This window comes from Xiphias gladius, chromosome 10 (assembly GCF_016859285.1).
Source record: "Xiphias gladius isolate SHS-SW01 ecotype Sanya breed wild chromosome 10, ASM1685928v1, whole genome shotgun sequence".
NCBI classification, from domain to species: Eukaryota; Metazoa; Chordata; class Actinopteri; order Istiophoriformes; family Xiphiidae; genus Xiphias; species Xiphias gladius.
The window spans coordinates 4,375,476-4,397,472 of NC_053409.1; the positions used below are offsets into that span (position 1 = coordinate 4,375,476).

General features: G+C 37.9%; 1 protein-coding gene across 3 annotated transcripts in view; it reads right to left on the bottom strand.

Annotated features, from left to right (window-relative positions):
- Positions 1-15,806, bottom strand: part of gphna (gephyrin a) — a 41,329-nt gene extending 25,523 nt beyond the window's left edge. Inside the window, exons 1-9 of one of the 3 annotated variants that reach the window (XM_040137062.1) lie at positions 15,655-15,718; positions 12,357-12,435; positions 12,211-12,268; positions 10,787-10,879; positions 10,479-10,573; positions 10,270-10,336; positions 8,461-8,754; positions 5,594-5,695; positions 3,637-3,774 (exon numbers count right to left, since the gene is read on the bottom strand). In XM_040137062.1, the coding sequence (XP_039992996.1) occupies positions 3,637-3,774; positions 5,594-5,695; positions 8,461-8,754; positions 10,270-10,336; positions 10,479-10,573; positions 10,787-10,879; positions 12,211-12,268; positions 12,357-12,435; positions 15,655-15,718 (990 nt within the window). Of the gene's footprint in view, positions 1-3,636; positions 3,775-5,593; positions 5,696-8,460; positions 8,755-10,269; positions 10,337-10,478; positions 10,574-10,786; positions 10,880-12,210; positions 12,269-12,356; positions 12,436-15,654 lie in introns of all 3 variants that reach the window. The other 2 variants (XM_040137064.1, XM_040137063.1) reach the window with 2 other exon arrangements.
- Between the last annotated feature and the right edge of the window lie 6,191 nt (positions 15,807-21,997).

Below are 21,997 nucleotides of genomic sequence, written 5' to 3' on the forward strand. Positions count from 1 at the left end.
TTGTCTTCATTTCCTTACCATTTAATGAAAACAAATACCATAAACTCGCAAATAAAGCAAGTATTCAAGTAATGGCCATGTCAAACAAATAAAGGCCAGTCGTCAATAGAGGACAATTAAAAAAAGCTGAGGAGCAGTGGAATTTCCTGTACTATGTATAGTATAGGAATTTCAGCATAAAGTACATTTCCACAACACCAATGCTGTCAGTACAACAATAGAGTCATGTCATACTCAATTGTGATGAGTATGACATGACTGTTGCTCTGCAAATGTACTTTATCAAAACAACATGCAAACACGGATGAACTGTTGAGTTTGTATTAACATCAAACAATAGCAAATTAAAACAGGAGAAGATCAGAAAACATGGCGGCTTCTTAATACAAAGCCTGATAAAATACAGTGCATTCAGAAGTATTCGGACCCCTTCACTTCTTTCACATTCTGTTATGTTGCAGCCTTATGCTAAAATAATTTCAATTAATTTTCCCCTTATAAGTTTACACTCAATACCAAATAATGACAAGTTGAAAACAGAATTTTAGATATTTCTGCAAATTTATTATAAAAGAAAAACTAATTTATCACATTGGTATAAGTATTCAGACATTTTACTCAGTACTTAGTTGGTGCCTTTGGCAGCGACTACAGCCTTGAGTCTTCTTGGATATGACGCAACAGGCTTTGCACACCTGGATTTTTGGTAGTGCGCCATTTTCAGGGCTCTCAGAGATGTTCAATTTGATTCAAGTCAGGGCTCTAGCTGGGTCATTCAAGGATACTTCACTGAGTTGTCCTCATCCACTCCTGCATTGTCTTGGCTGCATGCTTAGGGTCACTGTCCTGGTGGAAGGTGAATCTTCGACCCAGTCTGAGGTCCTGAGGTTTTCATTAAGGATCTCTCTATACTTTGCTCTGTTCACCTTTTCCTCAACCTCTACCAGTCTCCCTGTCTCTTTTGCCGAAAAACACCCCCACAGCATGATGCTGTCCTCACCATGATTCACCATTGGGATGTTATTGGGTATGTGATGAGAGGTGATGATTGCTTAGAATTGAGGCTTAACGGGTCAGTCTTGGTTTCATCAGACCAGAGAATCTTGTTTTTCCTTTAGATGCATTTTTGGAAACTCCAAAAAAGCACCTACAGCACTGTCTTTTATGTCTCTTTCACTGAGGAGAGGCTTCCATCTGGCCACTCTGGCATAAAGTGTGTTGCAGTGATAGTTGTCCTTTTGGAAGTTTCTCCCATCTCTACACAGGATCTCTGGAGCTCAGCCAGAGTGACAGTCGGGTTCTTGGGTACCTCTCCTACCAAGGCCCTTCTCCTCTAATTGCTGGCAGGGCGGCCAGCTCTAGGAAGAGTGCTGGTTATTCCACACTTCTTCCATTAAAGAACTATGGAGACCACTATGTTCTTGTGAACCTTCAACGCAACCAAATTTTTTTTTAGCCTTCCCCAGATCTATGCCTTGACACAATCCTGTCCCTGAGCTCTACAGGCAGTTCCTTCGACTTCATGGCTTGGTTTCTACTCTGATATGCATTGTGAGCTTGATGAATCAAATGAAATGAAAATATTTTAGCGTAAAGCTGCAATATAAAGAAACGTGAAAAAAGTGAAGGGGTCTGAATACATTCTGCATGCGCTATATACTTATAAAACATTAAATCCAATATACGACCTGTCTATTATACAGGTCGCGCGTGTGTGTGTGTGTGTGTGTGTGTGTGTCTATATAAACACATTTATATAGATGTGATTGAAGTGTAGACTTTCACCTTTAATTCGAGGGGTTAACAAGAATATCAAATTAACTGTTTAAGAATTACAGCCATTTTTATACATAGTCCCTCATTTCACGGGCTCAAAAAGTAAATGGACAATTAACTAACAATCAGTTTCACAGCCAAGTGTGGACTGTTCCCTTGTTATTTCATGATAAATTAAGCAGATAAAAGGTCTGGAGTTGATTCTAAGGGTTGAATTTGAATTTGGTAGCTGTTCGTGGGAACTCTCATTATACGGTTGAAAGAGTTGACAATGCAAATAAATGAGGTCCTCGTTATGCTGAAAAAACAGAACAAACCTTTTCAGACAGATAGCAGAAACTTTAGGAGTGGCCAAATCAATAATTTGGTACATTCTTAAGAAGAAGGAATGCACTGGCAAGCTCAGCAACACAAAAGGCCTGGAAGACCACAGAGGACAACTAAAGTGGATGATCGTAGAATTCTTTTCTTGGTGAAGAAAAACCCTTCACAACATCTTAGCCAGGTCAAGAACACTCTTGAGGAAGTAGGCGTATCATTGTCAAAGTCTACAATCAAGAAACACCTACATGAATGTAAATACAGAGGGTTTACCACATGGTGCAAACCACTGGTAACACTCAAGAAAAGAAAGGCCAGATTAGACTTTGCTAGACGCCCTCTAAAAAAAAAAAAAAAAAAAAATAACCTGCCCAGTTGTGGAATAAGATTCTTTGGACAGATGAAACCAAGATTAACTTGTACCCGAATGGTGAGAAGACTATGGAAAGGAAAGGAGCGGCTCATGATCCAAAGCATACCACATCATCTGTCAAACATGGTGGAGGCAGTGTTATGGCATGGACATGTATGGCTGCCAAAGGAACTGGGTCACTAGTGTTTATTCATGATGTGACTGCTGATAGAAGTAGCAGGATGAATTCTGAAGTGTATAGGGCTATACTATCTGCTCAGAATCAGCCAAATGCTGCAAAACTGATAATACGGTGCTCCACATTACAGATGGATAATGACCCAAAACATACTGCGAAAGCAACCCAAGAGCTTCTTGAGTCAAAGAACTGGAATATTCTTCAATGGCCAAGTCGGTCACCTGACCTCAACCCAACTGAGAATGTTTTTCACTTACTGAAGACAAAATTGAGGGCAGAAAGACTCACAAACAAGCAGCAACTGAAGGCAGCTGCAGTAATGGCATGGCAAAGCATCTCAAGGGAGGAAACTCAGCATTTGGTGATGTCCATGGGTTCCAGACTTCAAGCAGTCATTGACTGCAAAGGATTATCTTCCAAGTATTAAAAATAATCTTCATATTTATAATTATGTAGGTTTGTTCAATTACTTTCAAGCTTCTGAAAATGAGGGACTATGTATAAAAATGGCTGTAATACCTGAACAGTTAGTAGGATATTTTGTTAAACTCCTTGAATTACATCTGAAAGTCTACGATTGAGTTACATCTTGATGGCTTTGTTTCGAATCCATTGTGGTGGTGTACAGAGGCAAAATTCAAAAAAAAATTGTGTCACTGTCCAAATAGTTATGGACCTAATTGTATATAAGGTGTCCCATATTTCATCAAATGAATCTTCCTTGTTTCACAGTATGTACAGTCGCTTCAGAAAATATTCAGACCCCTTCACTTTTGAACACTTTATTGTGTTGTATATTTATTTTTAAATTGATAAAATTGCCACTTTATGTTCATACAAATATACATTTACACATACATACATATTTATACTGTATGTTCAATTCAGTTTTACTTATCATTTTTATTGTTGAAAGTGCTTTTAATTTTCAGGAAGTCTGATTTCTTAGTGCTCATTTCTGTGTGTGCATGTACAAGTTAGTGTGTACCTTGGGTGTCGGGCAAGAGGCGGTGGAAAGGCGGGAGGTTGCCTGTGTTGCCCGTGGTGACTCGGAAGGGGTGGAGCTTAAAGAGGCCGAATCTCGAGGAAGCACCTGAACGCCTCGAGAAATGATCGAGTCCGGGATCTACAAACACACACACACACACGCACACGCACACATGCGAACGCAAACACACACACTTAATGCTACTAAAATAATTTTCTTCAGTTGTTTTACTATCAGCTAAAGCTGTGTCTACATAACACTTGAATTTTTGGAATGAAAATTATGCAAGTTTCAGCTCTAATTTGGTGAAGCAACAAACTATTCATACTTTACTTATACAACATATAGCTAAAACAGATGGTGTAGTGGTATATGTTTCCTTTGCATACATGTCAAGTTATGAGAACACAGACACCGAAACCAGCCATATACTGATGCTATAGCTAACACTTAAGCATTTTGCTTTAGAAGCAAGGTAACAGTGAGATCATGGGTATACTTGCCTTTAACAGAGTCTAAAACTATATTTGTGGTAGGCAGCTGGGATGGATAACCTTAAATTTATATCCATACTATATTCTGAATAATCACTGATGACAAAATATATGCACAATTTGTATTCTGCTTGCCCTCACAATATTAATGAAATGTGATTTAACTCCAGTACAATACACTCGGATAATAACCATTTGAGTTCAAGTTATTACCATTTAAATATTAATATATATTACAGTGGTTGTTGGGGCAGAGTAATGATGTTTTTCTACTGTTGGCTTTTCTTAGCATAAGACCAGTGACAAAGGACTGGGAACTTCATATTTAGGAATTAAAAGCCACATCACTATTTTAGCACATTCACATGGGGTAAACAACATGTGTTTCTATCAAGTTTTCTTTCTTTTTATCTGGAAAAGAAATAACACGTAATTTGAACTGAAATTATAGACACAATGCATAAATAAGTTGGAACATTTGTTTGGAATTAAGAACAAATTTGTTGAATTATTTTTAAGACACAGTAGTTTTTTCCCAGATGTTTTGCTGTAACATAAATAACCATCACGCCTACAAACCGCTTCTTTCAACCACTAACATTACGACTGATTTTTAGGCCCCATTATTCTTATCTATTTTAAATAATCTAGGCAAACATGATGTTAGCCAGCTAAAACAATCCTGTTAATTATTACCTCCTGGGCTCAACTGGGCTCTTCAACAGCAGTTGGAAGATTAATTTTTTTTTTGTTGGATGACAGTGCACTTTTTGAAATAAAGGCAACATGAGTAGAAAGTAATAGCCATGATCAGCACTCAGCTGATTGGCCAATCATGATTGTGCTCATGATTGGCCGGCATGGCAATCTGATTAGAGACAATAATTTTACACTGCAACTGCATAGTAGTTATCTTAAGGCTGAGGAACCTACTGTACTGTTAAATAAGTCTTTATGTTTACTTATGACGCAAGTACATTTCATACATTTTGAGTGTTTAAAGCTGCATCATCTGATTTTTTTGAGCCACCTGATGGCAGTGTGTGCCTATTCAAGCTGACATAGAGAAATATTAATATCTATTTTGAGTCTTGTTTGTGGTGACCTAAAGAATTTAAGACAAATCTTCACACTTCTTATAGCTCTATTTTTTGGTCTCCATCAGCTCCTGAGAAAAATGCCTGGCTTCTTAGCTGCTAGTTAACGCTCCGCTGGCTTAACCAGCTAGTCACTAACTTTCACTGCCATTTGGTGCTTGGAAAGTAGTGTACAGTGGGTTTATCAAAAATTTTTTACTGTCAACAGCTGCTTGAGTTAAGAATAAGGGTGCCTCATATCTGAAAATGTGTTAATATATGTGGTTCATCTTGAAAAGGCTTTGTAGGCCCTGCAGTGTATTACTGACAGACATGATCAACTGACCAATGGCAGAAGTAGGATGGGTTTGTATGTGAGCATCTCACCTGCTGGTCATGAGTACAGGAGCACGTGTAATGAGTGGATGGGGCGGGTGTGTTTCCGGGCAGATATGGACCCCCCTTAGCCATGACCACAGCATGGCTTGTCTGATGGACACACACATGCATGTGGTCACGCACAGACAGACAGACAGATGCATGCCAGCAAAGACAGACAGGTCAATGAGATGAAATGGCGTGTAGTTACAAAAGTTCAAATTTTAATGAAATACCAGCTGCTCCTTAAGATGCGTGTAATGATTATCCAAACTGTGGATACTCATGATTCAAACTAGTAATGATCTATATGTTCTACATTATATACAGTCCTGGTTGAAATTATTGGCATCAAGGGATTTTAAGTACAGAATTTAGAATATCTTCAGAAATACATGCAAATTAACAATTAAGTATAATTAGAATATTCAATAAAATGTCCAAAGTTGATGAACAACAACAAAAAATGCCTCTTATACTGGAATAACAAATAGACATAAAATGTACACTTGACACAATTATTAGCACCCTTTTGATTAATTTAAATTAGTTCCTCAAATGAAATAAAAAACAAATAAAACTCACCTGTGCTTAATTTTCAGTGTGCACATGACCTGAATCAACCAATAAATGATGCTTTTACTGCATAAAAAGGGGTTGATTGCTTCCAGTTTCTTTTTCACAATAGTGAAGACAGGTGAGCTTTCTGAGAGCATCAAAAATGTTATTATCAAAAACCATTGGCAAAGGAAAAGGAAGACAAACTATTGAAAGAAAGGCAAAAAAAAGGCAGGACTGATCTTTGCAAAAACTTTCATAGATAAGCCACAGTCTTTCTGGAATAATGTTCTATGGACAGATGAAACCAAAGTAGAGCTCTTTGGGAATGCAGTACATCAGTTTGTTTACAGGTGACGAAATGAAGCCCATAAGGAAAAGAACACCCTAACTACAGTAAAACATGGTGGAGATTCTATCGGGCTGTGGGGCTGCTTTACTGCGTCTGGTACTGGAGGCATTGAATGTATAAACGAAATTATGAAATCAGAAGATTACCAAAGCACTTTAAAGGAAAATTTGTCAGAAAACCAGCTTTGGGGCAAAGGTCTTGGGTATTTCAGCGGGACAATGACCCAAAGCACACATCCAGCAGCATAAAAGAATGGTTGAAAAGGAAAAGATGGACTCTTTTAAACTAGCCAGCAATGAGTTCTGACCTAAATTCCATGAAAAACCTTTGGAGAGAGCTGAAATCTGCCATTGCAGAAAGGACTCCTGCAAACTTAAAAGAGCTTGAACGCATAACAATGAAAGAATGGCAGAAACTACCAGCACACAGGTGCAATAAGCTTCTAGATGGCTACAAGAAACGTTTAGAGGCTGTCACTGTTGCTAAAGGTTCTGCAACCAAATATTAGTGGGGGGGGGGTGATTTTCTCTTGTTCAGTAACCTTGGGACATTTCATTTAAATGTTTTGATTATACAAAATTGGTTAATTTGCATTTGTTTCTGAAGATATTCCAAAATTTGTACTTAAAATTCAGGGGTGCCAATAATTTCAACAAGGACTGTACATTAAAACAAGTGTTTGAATTTGCTTTGTAAGAGCAAGACCCTCATTACACTGGGTGTTAACATGTGATCTGTACCTGAATATGTTATCTTGATAATGACAATTCACCACAGGCCTTTGCATTTATACCTGGTATTAATTAGCATTCTCATAAGTTAAATTCTGCCTGCATTATATCGACCCCAATATGGAAATTAGGTAGGCAAAGGTAGCAGATTTTTCACCAAACAAGGTGCATGTCAGGTCAAGGGAAGCAATGTGGGTTACTCTTGAGGGACTGCCACATAACATGAGAGATGAAGGCATCTGTAGGCTACTTTTTCTGTGGCCTTGCTTACTAGCCTAACATTAATTAAATTGTAGACAGCAGTGTGTTATATTTTTTTACCTGTATGAAGAATCTTTAATTTTCAAAAAGTGATATCTCTACCACTTTTCAATTTCTTGCAACCAAATTTTTATTCTATGTGGTATTGACATAGTTCTATCACACCTAGAAGTTATGTGGTCCTACATAAAAAACTGATTATTAAATATACTCAGTTTTTACAGAAGTACTTTTGGTGAAATATAGATTTCTTCAAAAACAGTATTGTGATCTCTTCAATTTGGTCACGTGACCCTTGTCTTGCAGGTCAAAGAAGTCCCCTGGCAATACCAAGGCAATGCTGCAATATGTGCTTTATTTACTGTATTTTCATTTGCCAAGAAAGGGGTCATCTGTAGTTTATTACAGATAACAGTAGAAAGTGGAGTAAGGTGATCATTCAGCTTTTTCATAAGAATGTGTCCACAGTTTATGGACTGCATTTGAACGTGGCTCAGATCCAATGACAGTGAAAGATACCTGCTTAATCAGTTACTTTACAATTGTAATGTGTTCAGCATACATTTACATCTGACACAAACATATAATCAAGTGTAAATGAGGTCTAAATGTCATTTGAAAGGGTCATGATTTAGCTAAGATCACTTTCCCTCCCAATCTCCTTGGAAATGTTTCCAAGAATTAGTTAATAATATTTCATCAACCTGCACCTTTCCTCTGCTTAATTTATATTAGTAACATTTTTATTTGAAATTTGATGAAGTCACATACATCCTGAAAGGCTCTCTATTTTATCACTATAATATGTGTTTTCTGTTTGGAGTCCTGCATTAGTCTATAGCATTTGAGCAGTATCTATAGTGCAGTAGCCTGCTGCTGCAATAACCTATCTTTCCCACAGGAATCATTAAAGTTTCAGCTATCAAAGTTTTCAACAGCAGCACTGGTCTTCTTGTGTCCTGTCGACCGGTTACCTTGGCAGCGATAGCAGCTGCGGTGATGTGAGAGGAGCCATGCTGGGGAAGGTGGTGGTTGTGCACATGTTGACCTCTCCTCCGGTCCTCCTCCTCGTCTTCTTCTTCCTCACACTGGGTGCCGCGCTCCATGGTGTGTGTGTTGGTGTGAGTGTTTGTGTGTGTGTTGGCCAGCAAAGGGGAAGTGGAGGGCAGCTGTTCCAGGGCGGTGTGTGTGGATTTAACTCTGACTGTGGCCTCTCGTAGTAGGTCGATGGCATGTGGCAGAGCAGGCAAGATGAACTGAAAACACTCCTGGAGAAAACAACAGAATTTAATTTCAGACCATTTTTAACTTGCAACCAAAGACATAACTTCAACAGTTACAGTTAGCATTGAACTAGTTAACTATAAATGATACCAGTCAGTAACAAATCTTTCACCTTTTTAATCCCCATAGACCAATTAGTATAATTTGAAACTTCGGAAACACTTAAGTGTTATGTTTGGTTTCATCAAATGATTTCATCATTGCATCAAGCCAGTATTTAATGAGTGTAGCTTAGGTGTGATGAATTCTGTGCTTTTTAAATTTACATACAAAGTAATATTTTCACTTTGATGGTGCCAAGATCTTGGGTTGATGAGATTAATTCACTTACTGATGCATTCACTTCCTGATCAGTGGCAGTAGTTGGACTGTAAAAGCTCCATACGTTTTTATTAATAATGTAATAATGTGTTAATCAATATATACAGCAGATACTTAAAGCTGCATTCGTTTTTGGTTTTTTTTGTCCACTTGTGGCCTGCAGAACAAGCTCAAATCATAATGTTGATATATAATTACCTTTGAAAGACCAGTTGAAACAGAGCAACATTAGCATGTTTTTTGAATCCATGTTTGTGTCCACGTGACAAATGTTTACTTTAATATTCACTCTTCCTTTAGTTCTGTTTTGGTCTCTACCAAATCCTGAGAAAAATATCTGACTCTTTAGATGCTTAATGCTCCACTATGTTCACCAGTTAGTCGCTAACTGTGTTGTTGTGCACTTATGGTTGTTTGGTTTTTAGAGCTTTTTCACTAAAAGTAACTGCCCCTTCTTTTGGTAAACAGAGCTGATGAGAGCAGTTAGTGAACCCTAAAAAGTAAAGAGCTACAACGCTCTGTAGAGCTGAGATAGAACTCATTCTATCTCATTCACTCTGTAAAGCTGCACTAAGTAATATCATCTTTGTGTTATTGAAAATTGTAGTGCAGTTTTAAAGCTGTAATAACCAATATTTTTACAATAACAATAGATCATATGACTATGTGTTATATAAAAGGTGATGTTTGTAGTGACAAATCCATAGAAAATGATTAGTCAACTCTACGGCGCTTTTTAGCCTCTTTTAGCTTGTTGTTTTGGTTTTCTGTCCTGCAAACTCTGACTAGCAATTAGATGGTGAACGATGAACATCTAAGAGAGCCAGATATTTATTAATAATATATTTAGAATCAAGAGGTAAGACAAAGCACTTGTATTTTGCAAGTCCCAACTAAGCCTCAAGTAATGGGAAATTAGCACAAGGTCAAGACCTCAGTAAACTTCAAGTCCTAAACTTTGTCCTTCAAGTCCTTAACAAGTCAGTGTGTGCTCTTCACTAAATTTAACACAATTTTTTGTCAAATATAGCATTATATTTGCCAAAAATAGGGAACAACACAGATTGCATCGAAGGATCGTTCCAGCCCACTTTAACCCCTAGGCGTATATTATATGAGTGAGGATCTATGCCATTCTAACAAGGTAAAGAGTAAGCACAGCTGAGTAAGAATCGTACCTGAGAGCCCTTCTTGCTCCCTGGCAGGTTGATGATCAAAGTTTTACCACGAATACCACACACCGGCCTGGAAAAAATGCAGTATATAACAGTTTAGAACAGGAGAGGACACCATACACATTAATCTGGTTAGAATAAAAGAGATTAGTACTGCAGCTCCTGATGAGGACAGCATGTCTAGCTAAGTAGTGAGAATATTAAGTCTTCACCTGGACAGCATGCCTAGTGGTGTAACATTGAGTGATCCCATCAGCATGGCCAGAGCCATACCTGGGGCCTCTCGTTCTATCACCTCTCTGGTGGCCTACAATACAAATCCAAAAGACTCTGTTAGTTAAAACATTTCAGGCATTTGTTTGTCAAAAATAATTTTTTGTTTTAAGTCAGATTGCAGCTAATTTTTAGGCTGAGGCTTTCTAGTTTAGTCTCTAAATTATTTGTTTTTAATCAGAGTTACAACTTTATTTATATATTCTTTTTTATTGAACTTTTGCAGTCAGTGTCTATATGTGTGTACCTCAGGTGTAACATCTCGTGGTGCAAAGCCAGTTCCTCCAGTAGTAAGAATGAGATTCAACTCCTGTTCATCACACCACTCCAGAAGAGTTTCCTGTACACATGTAAACACACACACACACACACACACACACACACACACACACACACACACACACACACACACACAATAGAATAGAATAGAATATCTTCAGAAATAAATGCAAGTTAATCGATTTTGTATAATCAAAATACTTAATTGAAATGTCCAAGGTTACTGAAAATACAAAAATTAAAAAAAAAAATCCTGCATAATGGTCAAATAATACAAACACAACATTTACCCCAGACACAATTATTGGCACTCTTCACTAATATTTGGTTGTAGAACCTTTGGCAACAATGACTGCCTCTAAATATTTCAACCTTCGCAGACTCTTCTCATTGCGTTTCTTCTTAGTACCACGTCCTGGTAGCATCTAAACAGTTTTATGACTGTGAAACTTAATTTATAACATTACGAACTGCTGAATAATTTCAAGATCTTTGGCGATTGCCTAATAACATCTGGAATTGTTGTGTTTTTTGATAAAAGCCTTTCTGATGCTATTCTGATTTTTTATGCAGTAAAACCAACATTTATTGGTTAATTCAGGTCACGTGAACACTGAAAATTGAGCAAAGGTGAGTCTTGTTTGTTTTTTGTTTTGTTTGAGGAACTAATTGAAATTCATCAAAATGGTGCCAATAACTTTTTCAAGCGTACATTTTACATCTGTATTTTTTATTTGACTATATGAAAGCATTTTTATTGTTGTTGTTCAGTAACTTTTGTCATTTTATTAAATATTCTGATTATACAAAATTGGTTAATTTTCATCTATTTCTCAAAATATTCTAAATTCTGTACTGAAAATTCAGGGGTGCCAATAATTTCAACCAGGACTATAAAACAAAGATGCTTTCCTTCAAAGAAACACCTGGGTTCATATTCCAGTAATGACAAACACCTGTCCTGCTCAAGTGTCCTCAAGCATGACTGTCCCCTCTAGCTCTAAGGTTCTGCTCAGAACCTCAAGAGAGAATTTCCCTATTTGGATCAACACAAAAAACATCCTCATTGCATTCAGTGGCTAGGAGAGCACTGAATTGAGGAATCATAAATGGCTAAGCATTGGATGATGGACAGACTGTCCCTGCCAACTTCCAAAAAAACCAAAGATTTAGGAAGTATGCAGGTAAGAATTTGACACTCTTTTCATTCAGTGTTTCCGCACCAGAGTTTGTATCTTGCTTATCAAGTGTGTTTTCTTGTATGACAGATTAAAAAAAATTGAGTGCCAGTGGGAAAGTGTGTAAAGTCCTGACTGTTTTCACAGCATATTGTTATGTGTCTCATAGACTGAGTAATATGGTTGATAGTGAGCTAAAAGCAAAGACACGTACCTTGATTTCATCAATCTCATCTGGAACGATCTTGTAGGCTGCTATAACTCCTCCTAGCCTGCGGGAGGCAACAGAGATAAAGTACGTGTAATGTGATTTTGTATGTGCATGTGCATGCAGATCATAGACTTTATGTATAGTCTCACAGTGAGGGATCATGGACCAGGTCCTTCAGGTTGACTCCACTCCTGTCCTCAGCCAAGTTCTTGAAACAGCTGTCACTAACTGAAGAGGAGAGAAGTTCAGGTTACAGAGCAGAACACCTCTGATGGCATGAATATGATACACTTTTAGTAATTACATATTTAAAATAAAACTGATCCATGATACACTGATAGTCTACAAAAAGAGTTGAACCTCAGTTGACATTCATGAGACACTTCAATGGAATGTACATGTGCACTTGATTGTTATTAGTGTTATTGCTGAGACTTTTAATGAGGGTTTTTGCATCTCAGTGTCTAATTACCATTGGTTGTAAACTTTTCAAGGGTAAGGAGGAGGGTACCATGTTCAAAAAGGAAATGGTAATTGGACAATATTGTTAAAAACACATTATTATATGGAGTTATGGTAGTATTCCCCACTAAACAGCAGATCTCTTTTCCTTCATTATTAACATTAAAAAAAAACATGATCAATTTCTGAAGTAAAAACTTGAGACTGCTTACAAACAGGGTCAAACAGCTAGCGTCGCTCTGTCTGAAGGTATGGAAGGTACAGATTTAACAAAGAAGATATAATGTGTTGATTAGTGAGCTGGTAGGTCAATTTTGTTACCTCTGGACAGGGCCAGGCAAGCTGCTACCCCGTTTCCAGTCTTTCTGCTAAAATAAGCTAAGCTGAACATAAGTCTGTGACTTATGTCTGCATGTAGAGTCACATAGACATATGTCCTTGTGACTTATGTACAGATGATCCTTCAACAGAAAACCCAAGACTATTGAAGCACCTGCAGACAATTTACTGTCTGTCATTACAGTCCTCTGACACATGAAAATAAAAAGGGAGCTTTTTTTAAGACCTTGGTACACTGGGTACAAGGGCACAAATATTTAGGGATCATCCACACTATCAACTTTGGTATCTGGGTAAAAGTTGGGGCAGGTTGTGCTTAAGAGTGACATTTTCCTCCATATTCAGGTGAAACCACAGACTATGTAACTGCACGCTTACATTTATTCATGATTTAGTACAGAATATGTTACCTTCCAATTAATTTTACAGCACAACCAATATTGGGTTTTTGAGCCCAATACCAATACTGATATTGGAGATTTTTAAAAAATCTGACATATATATATATATATATATATATATTTTACATTAAGACATAAAATAAAACATTTTTAATAAGAATCCCTTTTGTAATAAATAATCCCATTTTAAATAACTGACCAAGTTATGTAGTGAGTGGGACATTTTGCAGTTGAAAAATAAACTTTTCAGTGCTCACTGGAGGATAAACTATGTAATGGAGACACTGTTTCTAAATTACGTCAAAAAATATCTTTATTATTTCTCGACTGCTGTTTCTTTTTAATTATTGGCAAACATTCACACCAATACTTATGTATCTGTGTTAAGCTAATATCAGCTGATTTATTACAAATGTTACTCAGGCAGGAGGAAACACTGCATTTTTGGGGGACTATTTTTAACCATGGATTAATATACATTTAGTACACTAGTACTATACAGCAACAGGACATGTATGTCATCAAAATAAACTACAAGGGCCCTCACCCAGTGCAATGTTGTGGCTCAAGTGTGTTCAACAGTCTTGGTGCATTAAGATATATAAGGCTTTGAATACATAGACAATATTTGTTGGTGGAATCAATTGCTTGCTGGGTTGGGCCTTTTAATGGAATTTGTTGACAATAATAAAATTATAGAATATTAATAGCTGTCTTTTCATTTTAATTAATTAACTCTTTAGACACAACCCTCTTTTGAAAAGCAATGGCCTGTGTTTTAGGTTTTTCCTACCATATTTCAATAGATTTAGCACACCTGTGTAGCTTTAAGCAAGTTCCTTCTGCATGGTAATCACAAGTGGCACACAAGTTTTTCTTAATATCACAGCTGGTCAAATCTCATATATTTGATTTCCCTAATGCTAATTTTTCAATTGCCTACACGACTTGGCTAATGGAACTACAAGCTCTAACGTGTTCACTGTCAGTATTATTTCACCTTTTTAAAACCTTTTGCTTTATATCCTTAGCCAACTTAAATCAAATTTCCTAAACCCTTCTTCTTCTCCATTGTAGATGTGAAAAACACGACAGCCACGCACATTCACACACACACACACACACACACACACACACACACACACACACACACACAGAATTGGTTGGGAACGTGTGTAAACATGTGACAGGAGATTGTGGTTGTCAGGTGGACGGATAGCAGGGTTAGCTGCTGTTAGTCGAAATGCTAGCTCATGAAACCACGACAGACTTCACAGCCAGCCGCTGGCTCGCATCCTCTTAGCATTATTCTCACGTCTCCCCCTGCCTAAGCAAGGAGGCAGCAGGGCTACCGGTAAATGTTATAACGACTGTATACTGGTCCCAGTCCTCCTCTGCGCGACTCAGGGACAAACATCCGCTGAGCGAATTAGAGAATCGACTCAACCTGCACAACAGAATTCATTTCGCCTTGGCGATTCCCCTTGCTTTCTAACTAACGTTTAATTGGTAACCAAATGCACGACTTATGATTCATAAATGTACTTTTCTACGTTAAATAAAAACACACACATTGAGCCCAAATGAAACGGCTGCCAAAAGAACCATAAAAGAAATGTTAATTAAAAGCACCCTCAACACCGGCCAATATATTGGAACTACAAGGACCCCGAATAATGCAGCTCATATAGGCTCGGTAACGCTATATTGCCAGAAAATGTAACGTTCCCTTGCGTCAAAGTTGCAATATACAACACAAGATCGGAAGAATGCTGGTTTTGCTTTCAAAATAAAAGCGCAATTTTAGTTAAAAACCCGTTGCAGCAAATGCTCGCCAGGGAATACCCCCCTAATTTTGAAAATCTTTGCTGGTCTTTCTTTTCTGATCTTACGGCTACATAGAATACCTCGCCGTACTGTCGTATAACTATCAAGTACAACACTGAACATGACAGGCTGTCTTCACATGTAAATATTTACGTTTCAAACTTCAAGCCACAATTGCAAATAACGTCGATTCAAAGCAAATTCCACATGTGTCCGACCTGTCAAAATGCAGGCAGCAGACGTCAGTGCAATTACAGTCAACGGAACCGGTTAGCATTCTGGCAAACGTTAGCTAGCTTTGCAGCGAAGACGGCTCGTATCGTGATACCGACGTTGCATAGGAAACCTACGGCAAAATGGCACACAGGGGCACACTTAAGAAGCATTTTTATCGCATTTAATCAAACAGTCTGCTTACCTGTCAAAATCCCCACTCGAGTCTGATGGTCGTGGTTGGTGAGCACCATCCCGTCCGTCGCCATGTTTACAACCTCTGTGTGCACTGTGACGGCACGTACATAGACACGTGTGGTGTGCGGGCTGCTGCACCTCTGGAGGACGACTCTTGAGTGTGTGTGTACTTGTGTCCTTTAGTGTAAATGTCCTCCAACTGATAAGTGTAAATTTGGGGCCACCCCGAAAAACGTTGGAAGAAACTGGAGCCTCTGGACTAGTATTTTGTACCAGCCCCAGATAAGAGTTAGGTGTAAAATATAGCTGTTACATGTTGTGTGGTCCGTCATCAGTCAGTGCTCCATTTAGTACCAAATTTAGTCTTAACTTAAGTAAGAAACTTTGACAAGGTAGGACAAGTTCCTCACAGCAATAGCAAAATGTCTTCACCGGAAAAAGAGGTTCCCTTTTCTATTTATCCTTAAGCAGATATTTGGCACTCTATGAGGAAAGAATAATAGACATGCACTCACACCAGGACTGAGTTATTAACTGGGCAACACAGGCAACTGGTTTCTGAAATGACAGGGGTCCAAAGGTGTCCACTGGGTTATTGCCATTTTGTCCTGAATTGTATAGTTTTAATACTGTCAATTTTTTCTGTTTATATTACATTTATGCATGTTCTTGAATAAATTTGTCTGTAATGTAATATCACAGACTAACTTTTAAAACAAATTCCATTAGTATTCCAGCTTTGCTGATATGGGTGCTTAAACACAACAAGATACAAGCATAATACAGATAAAGTGGGAGGAGGGGATGGTCAATAGAAGCCAATAGCTCATTTTTGCCCTAGGACCCCCAGTCAGTTAATTCATCCCTGACACACATACAAACACAGAGACAGGGATGGGGATGTGAAAATGTGGCAGGAGGTTGTAGTTGTTAGTTGGATGCACATCAGAAAAAAAAAATCTATTTCTATAGAGGTGAACCTCCTTAAACATTTAAGTGAAATGTCATAAAGGGCCCTGGGGGTCTTCTACCCAAATAAAATCCCAATGTTGAGATGGGTGTGGGGGACAATGTGGTAGTGTTTGCCTTGGGATGAGGAACTCCAGTACGTGTCATGTGATGGATGTGTGACAGAACATGGTGACTGACTGTAAATCAGCCTGCTGAGTTGAATGCAACATACATTCCGTTGTCACCAATCAAGAAAATGATTGCTAAGGGACCATGTGAAAGGAGTAGCTGCTGTGCATCTGGGACATCCTGCCCCACCAGTGAGCTTGGACACATCCTCTTTTTGATCTGTAATGTGTGAATGAAAAGAGTTTTTTTAAAGGCCAAAATGAAAATTTTCAACTGTGGTTGGTAACCTCACTATGTGATTTCTCTTATGGGATGAAGGAAATGTATTCATACTGGCATATTCTGTATTCTTAAGAGGTCTTTTTTGTAGGTATGTGCGTTTGAGTTTATGATGTGTTTGGTTTTGTAATTTAAACATGAAAGTCATTTTAATGAGATGATTTCGCTACTTGTGGCTATATGATGATGAGTCTTTTACTATATTTAAATTCATACAGTATGCCTCCTTGTGTGCTGTTACTCGAAAATACAAATTCCCCCTATGTCAGTTTAATCTTAATTGACTGAAGTAGGCTAATAAGTTCCATGTCATCAGTGCATGATAACTTACTGCTCTCTTTACTGAACTAGTTCTGTTTTGGAGCAATAAAAAATTATACAAAGTTTACTGTCTTGTAAAAGACAATACACAGTCAGGTTCCACCCGGCAAGGTATTTTCATTGCCTGATTGGACCTGAGTAGAAAAGCCTCACCGTGTCTCTTAATTTTGCTGGACAGTGGATAGCCTTTCAATTTCGCAAGTCAAAGTCCAATCAGGACTGAGCTCTTCTCTCTTAGCATTCTGAGCAATCGAAGTGAGATCAATTCACGTGAAAAACTCAAGCAAAAATATCTCATCCCTCATATACACATTGAAAATGAATTAGGAGTAAATTTCTACCCAGCTCTACCCAACTTCAACCAAACCAGAGGTCTCATCAGCTAACACTGAAAAAAACTGTGTGGGGGTTCAAGGCCTAAGAATAATGTTGGAGATTTTTATAAGTATCTCTGTGGTTTTAGTTGGCATTTCTCATAGTGTAATATATTAGTGAGTAATGCACACTATTCTTTCACTATCTATTCTCTCATTCTAAACTGCATGAATACTACTTACTCTGAAATGCATATTTCCCCATGTATGCAGATGTAAATTAAAAGAATTCCTACATTTACAAAATATTTATCTTTTGGGCCTCTAAAACTAATTTTTGGAAGTTATGCTAGCTTTTGATGCTACAGTGACTTCCTGTTTACATAGCTGATTGCTTTTGATTGGAGAATGCCATAGATGTTTCCCAGCAACCATCTACACATTGCTCAAGTCTTTACTAGCTGACATATTTCTTAAGTTTTACTGGTGAAACACAATTTAGTAAATCACTAGTTGGAAACCAGCTAGAATTTATTAGGAACTTAGCAAGGACTTTATATTCTAACTTAGTGATGGATTCATGGAGAGCTGGTGTGACCCAATCCTGCCTTGGACTTTCCGACAAATGGACTTTTGCGTATGCCTGCAAATTTCACAAATGACAGCATTAAGTATTTTGTAATCTGAGACCAAGTGAAGCCTATTTAATTTGCTGTGTCCTTTGTCATACTTGCTGTGCTGCTCAGGAAAAAATATCTTGACTCTGACTGCCCAATCACAAGTGTTCTATGACATTCATTGATCACTACATAACTCATTTTGGGCGGATAATGTTTATGTGATACGTTCATACCTTTCAAGAAGTCAGTCTTGACCCCAGCAGGAGTGGCTTGATGGCTGTCCATGAGGGAGCAGTGGTGTACAAAAGTTTGGTCAGTGAATGGCAGCCATCACCTCCACTGGGCCCTCCAGAGTTACAAGAGGGCAGCAAACTCAAGACAAGTACCAGCTATTGTCTTCTTCTGGGCCCTTTGTAGGTCCCTGTGAGGCCCCAAGCCCTGTCACCAAAGTTTATTGTGGAAATTATTTTTTCCAAACCATTCAAATCATGTGATACCAAAATAAATGTCTATTTAACTAATTGATTTAATTGGTTTAAAATTTTATATGTGTGACATTCAGAACCCTCATCATAATGATTCATTAGCTGCCCAGATGTACCACCTTAGCGAGTTTAATATTTAGGAAAAGTAAAATCCTTTAAGTTTTTAAAAAATGTCTGACCAGAAGAAATTTTGAATTTAAGGCTGAAAATATAAATATAGTCATGTTTTTGTACAACCTTTATAGTGAAAGCAACTTATTAATACATAGACAAAAATGATAATGTGGTGAAACCAGGATATTGAATATTAGAATGACAATCCAACAGGCTGTTTGTTTGACCTTGTTCTAGCTCGCCCAGCAAACAACCCCGTTTAGGGGTCACTGACAGCTGAAAATTGGGTCCCATGTGGGTTGCCCACATAGGACCGTTATGGAATGGAGGTCACATGTGAGGCCCTAATGGGCAACCCACACCAAGTCCAAAAGGGTGGGCACCCTATCGGCCGGACACTAAGAGCCCATTTCGCTGGTGACATGGGCCCACAGAGTGGCCTGCTTTGGGCCTATAGCTTATTTTAAAAGTGCCAATGTGGGCCAAGAGAATCCCAGTAAGACAGTAAGATATTTCAAGAAATCTAAATTTATTTTACACAATTGATGCACAATTCATAATCAGTATGAAAGAATGAATATTAAAAACACTGAAAAAATAGATAACTTTGACCCTATCTCAAAGATGCTAGTCAGCACATGGTTAGCGATCACAATTCTGAACAGCTGTATACACATAAAAAGAAAATTTTCTACAGTGACACCCAAAAAATTTTACTTAATTGCAGAAAATAGGTGTTTGGTAATGACGTTCCTTAAAGCAACACACAGATTTTCAGAATTTTGAACACATTGGACATATCTACTCACCATGCAACCATGAGAGAGAGGGACACAGGAATACTTCCCGATCAAAAATGTAGGGGTGCAGCTAAAATCAGTCTCAGCCCATGTACTAAAACTTACACTCACGTTATATATATATAACAAATTTTTGAAATGCATTGCTGTAAAGTTAATAAACAACAACCCTTTTCCCTTTTCAATATAACTCTAACACACACACACACCTATATATATATTTATATCAGAATTTTATTACTCCCTAAAAGTCAGTATCAGCATCGGCCCCAAAAATACAGTATCAGTTGGGCTCTAGTTTTGTCTTCAGTAAGTGAAAAGCATGCTCAATTCGGTTGAGGTCAGGCAGATGACTTGTTCATTGAAGAATATTGCATGGTCTTTCTTTACCATGGTAAGAATTCTGTGGTCATCCACTTTAGTTGTCTTCCGTGGTCTTCCAGGCCTTTTGGTGTTGCTGAGTTCGCAAGTGCTCTCCTTCTGTATGTATGAATGTAACAAATTGTCCATTTGGTCACTCCTGTAGTTTCTGCTATCTGGTTGATTGGTTTGTTTGTTTTGTTTTTTCAGCCTAACAATGACCTCCTTCACTTGCATCAACACAGCACATATTGAGAGATCCCATGAACAGCTACCAAATGCAAATTCAACACTTGGAATCAACTCCAGAGCCTTTATCTGATTAATTTGTCATGAAATAACAAAGGAACGGGCCACACCTGGCCATGAAACTGATTGTCAGTCAATTTTCCCATTACTTTTGAGCCTCGAAAAGAGACAAACAATAAAGAAAAATGTAAAAATCAATTACGAAGATGATTGTATTCAGCTTTCATCTCATCCTTGAGGTCCAGGACTTTTCACAGATTGTCGGGGTTCAAGCCTTGTCATCTGCTTGTGTGGCTTTCAGTATAGACAAAAAGGCAGACAAAGTGATCAGTGAAAGACCAAAATGTATTGCCCAGTCTCTCAAACAACCTGCTAAATCATCTTTAGGAAATCCCCCCTTTCATCAGCATGGCTATCCTCGTCACTAATTAATTCACTTTCCCCAATACTCTCTAATCCACAGTTTAGTGGCAAATCAGAGCTTGAAGTGACTGCTCCATGTTCAGCACTATAGTCGTCTTCAGTATTATCCTCAACACTATTATCCTCATCATTCAAACATTCAAATAACTGGTTGACTCTTAATCAGCCCTAATCCTTAAATTGCTACAAGTGATGTTCCACTGTTCCTGCTCCATGACACAGCAATTACACCAACAGTTACCCTTGAGCATTAGCTAACCCGTATAGGTTGCCAACACACAGTTACTCTAAAAAAGAAAGAAGAAACAACATTTTATTGATACTTCATACAGTATAGCAGCAAATATATCACATGGAAGCAGCTTAGCACTGGTGACATGCCCACCAGCAATTTTCTGTAACAACAGCATGCACACTGTCTGTTAAGGTCAACAATGTCATGACATAAAACAGAAAGACAAGAAATTTTTTAATCCTACAGAAGAGTAAAAATCCAAATTAAAATACACCAAGGAATAAATCCTGAACCAGTAGTAGGATATATTTGCCATTATGTAACAGCTTCCTACAAATAAACAAACATGTGATACCTTACTGGTATGAATTTAAGGACTTTTGGAAAAGGGCAATCAATCATTGTTACTTTTTGATCATCTCGTGAAAGCTTTGAATTGATAGGGGAAAGCATGTGGTCATTTGTGCATAATTGCTTAAGTGTTCATGAAACATTGCTTTCACAAAGTACCAAAACTAGTTAGTGCAGTGTCATGCCCAATATATACAAACATGAAACATGAACATAATTATTGTTATGCCATAATAAGACATGAGTTAGGCAAATTCTTTCACCGTGCAGAACTGCACGCTTATCATTCAAATTCAATCCTTCATTTCGGTTGGGGTTGGAAGACAGGGAGCGGGGGTGAGGGAGGGTATGATCTCTGCGACACAGAAAACTTGAAAGGAGTTCAGCTTTATGTAAATATAAAGTAACACCATGTAGCAACTTGGACAGTTGATCTATTACTACGGTCTGACTGCTTTATTTTTTACAGGTCTGTTGTAAGGCACACAAAAACTGCCAAGGAGACATGACTTTGAGACTGACCATAGACCCATTTTTGTCTTTTTTTGGCTGGGACAAGGAATCTTTAGGAGGAGATAGCAGGCCAACAGTATATGCCACACATCTGAAAGCTGGGAATTTGAAGATTAATTTACAACTAAAGTGCTAAAGTTAATTGCAAAGTTTCATTCAGCCAGTTTCTCTGCAGAAGCATTTATTTTTAAACCTTTCCCTGAAAT